The sequence below is a fragment of the Melozone crissalis genome, unplaced genomic scaffold, assembly GCF_028551555.1.
Source record: "Melozone crissalis strain CALT ecotype California unplaced genomic scaffold, PUWL_Pcris_2 ptg000027l_1, whole genome shotgun sequence".
NCBI lineage: Eukaryota > Metazoa > Chordata > Aves > Passeriformes > Passerellidae > Melozone > Melozone crissalis.
In genome coordinates, this window is record NW_026535805.1 from 38,273,459 (window position 1) to 38,286,041 (window position 12,583).

Consider the following 12,583-nt stretch of genomic DNA (forward strand, 5'->3'; position numbering starts at 1 on the left):
GGATACCATTGTTAACATCACCCTTCTATTACATGTGTTGACTCAATATATGTAAAGCCATATCACAGTTGTAGAGAGCATTGAAAATATCAATCTCTTCATTCAAAGTAAGAAATGCACTTCACACAAATTCAGCTGGGAATGCCTGATATACAAAACCCATTATCTGTACGTTGAGTTGCACTCTAATTTTAAAGCAGGAAATTATATACACAGAGGGGCTTGCCATGTTCTTACTAAGCCTGTAATAAGACTAAAGACCTACTGAGGCAGATTTTTTATTTTATTGGTAGTTTGCTTATTTTTAAACATTTGGCACAGGTCTTAAGGAATTAGTTGCCATCAACCGAAATGGATGGAGGCTCCAGTACAAATCCTGATTCATATGAAAGGGATGGTTTGGGTTTTTTTGCTTGCTTTTTTTCAACTCAAGGTCCAGTGATCTGTTGACAGTCCTTGCAATATCCTTGGGAGCTCAGTTTGGATTATTTCTTTAATTACACTTTTAAACCCCTCATTGTAGAGAAGGAGAAAAATCATCAAGTGATGTCACTGAAACATAATAGTAAATTTATCACAACACATACCAAAAAACTTTCATTAAACTGTGTTACCCGAGTACAAATCTTACTGCCTCAACTGGGAGTTTTACCTGAGACAAAGTCTGCAACACTGAGACATGGCTCAAACCACTATAAACCAGAGTAGCTTTCACATATTCAAACACCACATATTCTGACACCACTAAGTGCTACACATCTCTCTATCTCTTCTTCTACCTCCCAAGCTTTTTGCAATACTTCAGTAACAACCATGTTCTCAAGCAAAGCAAATTCATCTGGTCTATTTATGTTTGCCTTGTGCTGGTATTACATTGCCTATGTTTCTAGAGGGTTTCTTTGTTTTTTGATGTTTTTGTTTTTTTAAAAAAATCCATGTATAAACGTTACAAAATAATTATTTTGTTAGCTGTCCAGAGATATCACTATGAATGTTTTGGTAAAAGCATAATTAGCTGCCTTGAAAAGTTTTCTTTCATTTTTTTTACATGCTATATATTTTTATGTAATATCCAGCACCAGATATTCAGGTAGTACTGGTTTGTCAGCTGCAAATATAAAGTATATATGTATATATATATACACACACATAAAATAGCATCGTGTGAAATAACAATTACCAAATGTCAGGCACAATTGTTTGCATACATGAGAGCATCATTCAGAAATATATATGAAAAAAGTGATTTTTGTATCATTGACTTTATTTAATCAATTGAGTAGCTACATTCATCTGTCTGATATGGGGGCCATCTTTATAGATAACTCTGGGAATGTTACTATATTCATTAAGGTGCTGCTTCAATAAATAGCTAATGACATGGATCCTAAATCTGCCCCGAGGTAAATTAATGTATCACTGGGAATCACTCTTTCTAGGTTGCCCTTCACTGTTGCCACCACAAACATGAGAGGACTGGATGAAAGCTAAATTGCTTCCTTGTAAGGCCTGAACCCAGGAAAGAATTAATAGTTATTGTGAGCTGACTGATATTATTTTATATATTCCAAGACACATTATGATACCCTTCTGACTGCTGTGTACCACTTCAAATCATGCTTTTCCATCTTCACTAGGAAAATCTCATGAGAGTAAAGGTACTTTCCCTTTATGGTATCATCCAAATCTGACCCTCTGTTGTGAAATGCTCTCTGTGTAATACCTTTTATGCTCCAGGTCAAATTTACACTTGAATCAATGTAATTACTTATTCTGGGATGTAGGAAGGGAGGCATTCATTTAAACCAATTTGTTTTCCAGCTTATGAGCTTGATCTGTGTGTTCTAGCCTAGACAACAAGTTGCACGTACAGACAGTATTTAAAGAGCAGCTCTAATGCACACTAAGTTACAAGTAAATGATGACGGTGTAAGCACATGAATTTAACTACAGGGATTCCTGTGCTCCATTCAGATCTTAGCCTGCACTCATTTCAGCGAACTCATGGTTTTTCTAACACATATGAAAACCAGCCACTAAAAAAACCCCAAATTTCCATTTTCTTTCATGACATTTAGGAGCCTTCAAAAAGCCCTTAGGTACCAAATAAGCGCTCACACACACACACACATACACACACACACATGCTTTTACTGAACACACAAAAAGACAAAATCTTCAGCACATTCAGAAAAAAATGACACCATAATCATAATATGCATCAAGAAAAGGCCTATGAACTTACGGTGATCGCTTCACATGTTTAGGCTTGCATTTTTCAAACATTGGTAGCATGTAGCTTTAGGCTTTCAAACTGCTCATATCCTCAGATATGTACATTAAACTATTATAGACACCATTATGTACATTCACTAAAGAACTGAATGCTTGACTTGAAGCACAAACCTGTCCTATGCCTTGCTGCCTTCACAACTGCTGTGAAACTTGATCTCACTGCACACAGACTCTGCCTGTGTGACAGGGATTAGACATAGGCACTCCTGTATGGCATTACTTGCACTGTTTCCTATATTGAGTTTCTACGGGATATTCCAATCAACATAAAGGTTTCAACTATAGTAAAAACATCCCTGAACCATTTCACTAGCACTGTTGCCAGCTGCTATGGAGCAGCCTACACATGTGCTAGGAAAACAGCCTCACTGGTAGGGTGGTTTCTTCCAACCAGCTGTTGGAATAGTCCCTGGCCCATGCTAACTCCCAGTCTGCACCTGTAAGTCAGAAGTGCAGATAGCACAGGCAAAGTTTATCATTACATTAGTAAAATAACCCTGGCATATGTAATAATCTCATTCCAGTACCCAGCAAAGTTCCCTGACATTTAGTTTTCTAGCACAGAGCCAGTCAAACAGCAGCACCAACTCCTAATTTGGATAGCATATCATGTGGAGTTCTTCAGTTTCTTTTGCGTCTTGTTGAAACTCTTGATGTCAGTAGACCTTTTGTATATTTACAGTTGGTCTGAAGAATCAAACTGATCCTTATGAATATCCTTAGGAGCTACAGACATGCATGGAGAAAGATTCATCTTTTTGGACATGCAGTCCCAAAGTCTGCACCATGTGCGAGGCTCATTGCCTAGTGTTGGTGTCACAGGTGAGCTGGCACTTAACAGTGTGATTTTGAAGCATGCCACAACAAGAGCCAAAGAATGCCAAGGCAAGGAAAAACCTGCTGCTCTGACTGCGATATTAGCCCTCCCACACACAGTTACACCACACTCTGCTGAGTGGGATGGGATCATCCCATCCTTCCGTGCCAGTCTCACACTAGCATCCTCACCCCTTGCTTTGTAGCACAACAAAGCACAGGATAGGGGAGGGATTTTTTGTAAATAGTGCTGGATCCTGCATGTGTGTAAAGACCTTTTTAAAAGACCTGATGATTTTTGTAATCATCTGGTCTGATTCAAGAGTAATTCTCTATGTTATCACTGTTTGCCATGTTGCCCTGGATTTACACTCTTGGGCAACAAAACTATTTAGCTTTCTAGGATCAGACAAAATAGCATGCATGCAAAGCAATTCATCTGGAGGATATGGTAAAGGTACCTAAAAGTTTGGTCAGAATGAGGTTGAAAGGGAGTTGTCTGGTGATGTAAGCCAGCAAGGTAAAATACTATAATTCTCAGACAGCAGTTCCTTTATACTGTAGGAAGAGGCAGGAATCTTACTCACGAAGGCAGTCTCTCACAGTGCAGCTTCCCTATGGCACACTAAGATGCCAGTCAACTTTCTCTTTACACTGCCCAAAAAGTCATCCAGAATCTCTACCAAACTGTTTCAAAGTTTCAAGCAAATAAAGGACTAAGTGAGCTCAGGATTTTGGATGGATATTAACAAAGACCACCACTGATGAAGATACCAATATGCACGGGTGGTATGGCCTATCAATTTATAGCAAAATGAATGTATGCTTCAGATGAGGACTTAGTTACCCAAATAAGATGCAAAATTAAATTAAAACACTGCAAATTTTAAATCAAGTTTGCCAGAAAATCCTTCCTGGCTATCCATGGTAATGAAATGTCTTCCATTTAGGATAAGCAATCAATTTAGGCAAGCGCTTGACAAACACTCATATGGAAAATGCCGGTGTCTGTTGTCACTGGAGTGTTTTCAAAGGTGGCACTGTAGATGAAATGAAGCATGAGCTAGGTAGAACACTGCTGGGTTTCCCATACCACTGTATATGCTGACTCCCATTTATATTGTATTCTGCATATTCTCCTCTTCTTTGCTGCTTACATAGAAAGACTGCAAGGAATGAGATGAAGCTGATGCAGTTGTCAGCTGGCCTCTGTTCTCCTCCTCCACGGGTGCAGCACTCCTGGCTGCTGGCGCGTGCAGCCGGTGAGCGTCCAGCATCTCCAGCAAGAGATCGTAGAGTGGAACTACGTTCTTACACTTCATGTTGTACAGGTGCTCCATTCCTTTGTTGCTGTGGGTTGTGATGAAAAAAGTTACTTCCCAAATATGCTATGGGGTGAGGAAGCCACCAGCTAATAATATTTGCTGTGTTCATATAAATCCTGTCTTGTACTAAACAAATTAGCTGTGCATTTGCTGTACACATTTGCTACAGTTAAGCAGACAGGAGCACCTTGAAAGAATTTTGCAGACAGATGTAGTCAAGAATGTTGCAGGCTGCTATACCTCTAGAATTTCCTTAATTGTACAAATTCTTTTTAGAGGGGGGGAAAAAAGGTTCATTAACCCAAGAACAAAGAAACTCTATAAAATGACACAAGTGAAAAAAATCACATCCCCTGACTTTCCCTCAAAGATCTGTGTATCAGTTCAGGAGGTAAAATCTGCATGTTTCAGCTTTAGTAGCTAAGATGTGGCATTTAATTTACATTTCATTAGCTGAAATAATGAAAATTAAAATCTGTGTAGCAACACTTCCTGTGGTTTCATAATAATAAAATCTATAGCGTATCTTCGTAGAAATTTATCCTCCTAACACCTCATCCACTGAGCAGTTATCTTAAAACATAATTTGGGAGAATCATTTGCTGCAATTACTAATAGTGTGTCAGGCAGCTCACCTCTGATTAGCAAAAGGAATGGTCCTCTAGACTGGAATTTAGTAGTGCTGCATTTATCCTCATCCATACAATTCACATAATAATCCTAAATCTCTTTTCTAAAGTGAATTGCAATCATGACACTTGTGAGAAGTGGCTGCACAGAAGTGAGAGTTTTATTAAATCTTATAGGAGACTAAAGTTTGCAGAGCTAGGCTACTCCTACATTAATATTCTACTCAGTGCTTTCCATACACCTGTGTCCAGGTCTGGGGTCCTCACCCTGAGAAAAACTTAGACCTGTTAGAACAGGTTCAGAGCAGGGCCATGAAGGTGATGCAAGGGCTGGAGCACCTCTCCTATGAGGAAAAGCTTAGAGAACTGGAGTTGTTGTTGAACAACTGGAGTTGTTCAGCATGGAGAAGAGAAGGCTCCTTACACAAGCCTTCCAGTACCTGAAGGGCGCCGAGAAGAGAGCTGGAGAGGGACTTTTTACAGGGGCATGCACTGACAGGACAAGGCAGGGTGGCTTCAAACGGAAGGAGGGCAGGTCTAGATGAGGTGCTAGGAAGAAATTCTGTACTGAGAGTTGTGATGCACTAGAAGAGGTTGTCCAGAAAAAATATGGGTCTCCCATCCCTGGAAGTGCTCAAGGCCAGCTTGGACAGGGCTCTGAACAACCTGGTCTAACTGGAAGGCATCCATGCCCATATCTGGAGGGTTGGAACTAGATCATCTTTAAGTTCCCTTCCAAACCAGGCCATTCTATGATACAAGACACACAAGATTAAAAAGCAGATACTCCTTTCTATCAAACTATCAGCATGATCAAACAAAAGGCAGAGGAAAAGACAACTAGAAGGGATAAATGGGGTAAATATTTGCATATGGAATTTTTTTCCTTTTCTTTTTGGTAACAGCCCCTCACAGAGTTTGCCCTCCCATCCATGAAGGAGAAGCGTGTATGTGCATTTGTGACACCTCTGTTGCGTGCGCCCAGTACAGAGGTGCTGACTGTGTGCTTGCTCTCACCTCATGTGTCTGATGTGAGAGAGGATAAGGAGGAGCTGAGCCAGTCGTCTGTGTTGCTGCTGCAGAGAAAGACCTGACTTAGCCATTAAGTGGATCAGAGTATCTGTGATTTTGTCCAGGACACGGTGAATATAGTCTTTCTCTTCCAGAGATTTCAAGGTGCTGGAAAGAAAAGTGTACACACCTAGAGTAGGAGGCAGAAAGAAAAGAAACAAACCACAGACAAAAATTACTTTGGTGGACTCAGAGTTGCCCAAGGTATGCCCTGTGCTGCCTCTTAAGCTGTGTTAAGCCACAGGATCTGACTGTGTGCCAGCTCTCTTGCTTGGCAGCCATGTCGCTGCTCTGAATGACCCTGGAGCATGGATTTGGGCACTATGGGAAAAGCAGGAGGAGGAAGACAATGCCACTTTCCTGCCTGGGTCTCACCAAGGTCTGTACCAGGTGCTGGGTGACACCTGCAGCTAGTCCTATCTGTGGGCTGTGCTCTTTTCCTGGTCACTTGGCTCTGAAACCTTGAGGAGACGCTGTTCCCCTTGAGAGCTCTGGAATATTTACCGACCAACCAACCCAAGCTTTCAGCAGCTTTTGCCATTTCCCCTGTTGTTTAATATTTGATTTTTAGTGATTTTTCTAGACAGTTTAGAACTGAAAAATGTTACCACAAAACATGCAAACAAAACCAGGGGTTTTTAATGGATGTTTGCCTCAACAAAACTCTTCCAACCAAGCAAAAGCCTTGAAAGGTGTGCTCCTTCACCTGAAAAGCTGACTCCGCTTTAAAAACAGTGTCCAAATCAGCTTGTGCAAATTTAGCTGTCTTGAATAGCTTACTGCTGAAAGTGAGCAGCCTGAAGGTTTGGATCAGATAAAAATTTTTCCAGAAGACAAAACACCTTAAAACTCCCTCTCCAACAGCCCCTCTACATCACCTACAAGAGTCTCTAATCCAGGCATAAGAGTTTTTGCTGCTAGTAAATCTTGAGAGCATGAAGCACATCAGCTTTCAAAATGGAAAAGTCTAAACTATTTTGGGCTGTTTTATCTTGATTTTTTTCTGGACAACAACACACAGCCAATATCAGTCAGGTCACAACAACACTGTGCTGCCAAAAGAGAGTTGTTGCATTCAGCATCAGTTTTTAAATCTTTTGGACTGAACCAATAACTCTAAACAGGTCATTTTGCCATAATCCAGACCTGAGGCTCCAGAGGTTTAAGATGTGCATACAGGAATACAATCAAACTGGCTGCATCATAGAGTGTTCATTGTCTTGTGTCTGTAACAGACTTGACAAATCCTATGCTTTGGCCCTTCTGCATCAGCTTACAGAGCAGAGAAGAGATCTGGATTTTGTCCTTGGGAAAAAAATGGTTTCTGGAATAATTTTTTGTTTTTCTGTTCTTTAAAGCAGCATATATAGCAGAACATGGAATGCAGTTATTAAACTATTAAGAATAAAAGACATTCAGACACTAGTATGCACACACAGACAGACATATATGCTATAGCTTGTCAGATATTTATGGTATAGCTTGTTTTTATTGTTTGCAGCCTTGGGGCTACTACTGGATGTGAAGATACTTTGCTGTGCATCTGAGCAGTCAGGGAGTTGAGGTTTTTTTAACATCTTGGCCTCCTTCATCTCCTCACATCATCTGGGTACTTCAAGGAACTGACACCTAGAACTACTGTAACCTACAAGTAGTTTTTATGGTTTTTTTATCTCTCTGCTAAAAAGAAATGTAAATGTGTTTGTGAATGTGAGTGTCTCTGGGAAAGAGTAAGCAAGAAAACTGTTTTAAAAGGATAACTCCAACATAGTACAACTTCTGAAAATTATCAGTCAGAGTGCTTAATTTTGGTAATGGGTACTGCTTCAAATTTGATATAGATAAATAGTACAGTGGCCTCTTTTCTCACATGGCTTTTCATAGCTATTATTATTATTTTTACTGAAATTCACAAACAGAAACTGGTCCTTGGGCTTTTCTCAGCTGAACATTTTTCACCTGATTCTGAACACCCTCACGTACGCCTATTGACAATACAAGGTTTGATAGCTTAACACATACTGTAGGGGCAAGATTCTTAAATATCACTGGCAGAGCACAATCCATTAGAAGGAAATATTAATCTCATAAATGCACAGTGCCTCCAGAGAAGTTTGCTTCAGCCACAGGAAACTATTGTGCTCTTGCAGCAATACCCCATAGCTTCATATTACTGAAACTAGTAAAAGAAAGTAATATTTAGGAGGATTTTTTTTCTCACCTAGGTCTAGTCTAGAAGCTATTAAAAACTGTAAATCACAAAAGCACTCCCCAATAACTGTAGAGAATTCAGGCAACTGCCAGTCAATAACTGCCAAGAAAAATTATGTTTAGTTTTCCTTTCTACACCCTCACAATGATTGCTCCTGCCCCAGGCCATTGACCAGAAATTGCCCAAAAAAAAAATGCTGGCTATCACACACTCATACACATCCAAGCAGAGCTTTCAAATGAGGGTACAGAAAATTGCCTTAGCAAAGTGAAATTTAACAGTCTCCAAGGCCTTTCTAAGCCTAAATTCAATAGCTACCAGGTTGATTTCCAGCTCTTTCTGTAGGTCAGTGTTGTAAAACCTAACAGGCACAATAACAGAGAAAGCACCACCCCACAAGCAAGCAAAGCCTGTTGGTTCACACCCATAACACATACCAGAACAGGATCCTTCGGGGGCTGCAGTGCTACCATGCCAGCACTTGGCATACACCGATAGAATTTTATATCTCTCACCATATATAATTATATATTTGCTGCATTTAACTGTAGAAGCAAATGTCCTCAAAATCTTTTCAGTCACAATAAAACCAAGTTTAAAGTCTTTTTTTGCATTTAGAGTTCAGGCTCACAGAGCAACATCCAATTGCTCTGTAATATTCCACTACACACAATTGCTGTGAAGCTGTAGCAAGACAGGCTGAGGTATGAGGACATTCATCTCTGTACCATGCACTCCTGGAATCATCCAGCCCCCGAAATAAAGAAATAAATAAGCACAATTTATCAGGAATGGAAAAACACCAGGAGAAAAGAATAACAAACAGTCACGTGGAACAATGTATCAGGAGGTCTCCTGTATTCATCAAATCAACAAAATCTTTCCAGCTCTGTGGACTAACCAGCTAACTAATTAGGTTAATCGGCTTCTAAGGCAGATGTGACCTACATCGTCATGTGTAAAATGAAAGCCTGTTGCTTTGCCACATAGCATAGGGTGGTACCATCCACAAATTCCTCTTCTCTGATACACTCAAAAGTAAAACATCTGGCATCATGTTGCCCTTTCATGATTCTAGTATTTATTTTCCAAAGTTAAGTAACAGCTGAATGTGGTTTTTGAAAACACTACTTTGCTTTTTAGTCAAAAGATTTATTGCTGCAGCTTTAGAGGGGGACTTTTAGGTTGGCTATTTAGATGGACACAATTATGTCCTTGTTGTTACAGACATGTTGTCGCCTTAATATGTCAGGAAAACTGTGGTAGTAGCATAAGCATCTACCTTGGTTTACAAAAAAAAACTTCCATCCTTTCTACATGCACTGAGCAAATCTAAAAAAAAAATAAAAACGAAAATTGTGTTCTGTCCAAAACCACATGGAAAAGGAGTGTAAAGATATTAAACAGCCTTGCAACATGTTGCAAAACTAGAAATGTCCAACAAAGGCAATAAACAACACTACTTCATGTGAAGAGACTTCCAGATGTCCAAGGATTTAATAAAGAAATGTTTGTGTACACTCACTGAATTAAATCCACACAACGATTTAGAATGCAAATGCGGACTGCTTTTAAACACAAGATGCAGCATAATCAGTCCTATTTGTTTAATTAATCCACTTGTTTAAACCATTTTGAGATCTGCTGGTTTAATCACATGCATATATAATGCAGACAGCATAATAAGCCAAAAATTGACTGTGTGTTTATCTGCTGATTCTTTAGTAATAGTTCTTTAGTACTTCTGTGAAGTAAAGCAACTCCAGAAGACATTTTAGAGCATCTATGCCAAACACTTACACAACTCTTACACATATTCCAAATTATGCTACTTATCTCTGTATTGCAGTCTAATTCCTCTTAATTTGAGCATCACGAGAGTCTGATAGTCAGAAACTTGTATCCACATTCCCACTGTCTAGTTATGAAAGTAGTTTGCTGTAGGAATACAAATACTGAAATGTACCTTTATGCATAAAGTTAATGACATCCAATATAGACATACATTCTGTGGCCATACACACATTGAGTTTACAGTTGTCCCATCTCTCTTATATGAAGAAGGAAATCTGCCTCTGATTACCACTGACTTCACTTGCTACATATATTTTTTTCTTTTTTTTTTAACAGTTTTTCCTTAGGGGAGTCTTGTAATGAAAAAATCTCATTAACACAGTGAGATGTGCTTATGAAGAATAGCTAGTGATGCCTGGCAGGGCTTTGTCGAAATAAAATATTTTGTTTTATGAATCAATACTAAATACAAATAGGCACAAAATTTCTCAAGAGCATGACTTAAATTTTTCATGTTCAAGACATGAACATCTAATTTTTTTTATTCAAACCTCCACTTCCATTGTTTCTAACTGAAATTCAAAATTTTTATAAATCAATTATATGTTCTAGATTTATTTAAGAAGTTTAAATATATTAGCTTTGAATATATTAGCTAAAATTCTGGAGGAGCATTACTTCCCAGGAAGAATATTTAACTCTAGGAAATATTCTGTTATAATTATCAGGGCAATAAAAGGAAAATAAAATGCCAAACAGTAATTAGAATTGTCTTATCCTGGCAATTAAGGTAAGGCAATAGCCCTTCATTCCTAATATGCCACTTGCTTTCCTAAAATGTTACTTTTTGGCAATTGGTTACAACCACAACAAAACCTGAACCACATTCATATCTCATAAAACATACATAAAGCATTTTGTATTAAATTGTATAAATACATAATTTTGCTTGGACTTTGAGGAGACAACATCCAAGCTTCCATAAAGAAAAGTGACTGATCAATAAAGCAACATCTGCTGTGTTTACAGTTAGCCTTTGATGTCAATATCCTAAATTTCTTTTTCCTGCAATTTGGGCAAGTGATCTGTTAGACAACTGGTTAAAAAGGAAACAGAGCTGTCCACATCTGTTTTCTCTAGAGGGTGGTACCATCCACAAGTTCAAAGGCAACAGGAAAAACTTTACAAGTGAGTAAATCCTCAGCATTGGGGAACTCTGGCATCTTTAGTCACCAGGTAACAGCTTAGCAGGGAATTTTCTCTAAAGTTTTTTAGTTTGGTGCCTACATTATTATTTTAGATGTCTATCATTTCTATGAGAATACCATGGGTCTCATTTCTGCATATAAAAACAAATTTTCTGGAGGGTTTTTTTTTTTCATTTCAAACAGAAAAGAGTCCTCTGGTGTGCAACAGAAGTCTTCTGTCACAAGTTTCAAGTTAAATTTGCTTTTTCAATCATCTCATGTAAAATTCAAATCATCATAACCTGACACTTGTTATAGAGTCATCTATTTGTGAAGTGTACCTCAGGATGAGATTTATAGCCAAAAACTATAAAGGAAGTGGAAAGTGATTACATCAGTTTTAGATGCCTATAATATAATATAAACTAAACCATGATAAACTCAATCACATTTTTATTTCCTTTTATTTTGCCATCACCTGAGCACTGCAGTTAAGCACTGCCTTTGGGCGCCATGTGTGTGGTTCCAGCTACTTCAGTGTCTTGTAAGCAGAGTTTTAAGACCAGGCAACATCTAGTTCAAAGCACTCCTCTGACCACTCTCCACACCAGCTGCACACAATGTGTCACCTGCTCACTGCATCCATTTTCTGGGCCTCATCTACATCACCAGATTCGACTGCGCTCATCCCTGCCTGGAGGTCCTGCCTGCATCTGTGTTGAAAACTCCTTTCCAATGCTGCTGTCTCAAAATGAAAATGCCATTAAGGGCAGCAAGCAGTGTTCAACCACATGCAGAAGCAGCCACAATTACCCAAGTGACAGCAAAGCACACAACTTACCAGAATTGAGCAGGATGATGGACTTAAGGCACACGAATTCCTCCCCTTGAAGGTTCATCATGCGAAACCGAGCAGCAGTAGCCAGCAGCATGTCAAAAATTTCCACCATGCCCTCTACACATTTCCCTTGATTCCTGTGTGAATACCATCAATGGGGAGACATTCAGTTTTAACCTGATGATGCCAGGAGTTTTTCATCCCCTTGGACCAATACCCTCCAACTTGATTTCATCAGCTCATCAGCAAGTATGTGACTTCCTACTCTGGGCACATCTGATATATGTATGATCACAAAAGCACTGTTCTCAGTGTTCTAAGTAAAATCAATAAACTACTGTGTTTCCAAAAAAAATCAGTTTCAGGAACTCATCACATTACTGTGGTGGAACATTTTAAATTGACTCAACCAAATC

The 12,583-nt window shown here is 39.0% G+C and overlaps 1 protein-coding gene across 1 annotated transcript in view; it reads right to left on the reverse strand.

The window, feature by feature from the left end:
* Nucleotides 1-2,284: 2,284 nt before the first annotated feature.
* ESR1 (estrogen receptor 1) overlaps nt 2,285-12,583 on the reverse strand; it is a 103,234-nt gene continuing 92,935 nt past the window's right edge. Inside the window, 4 exon segments of the mRNA XM_054279812.1 lie at nt 2,285-4,247; nt 4,250-4,461; nt 6,083-6,266; nt 12,171-12,304. Of these exon segments, the coding sequence (XP_054135787.1) occupies nt 4,126-4,247; nt 4,250-4,461; nt 6,083-6,266; nt 12,171-12,304 (652 nt within the window). The 3' untranslated portion in view covers nt 2,285-4,125.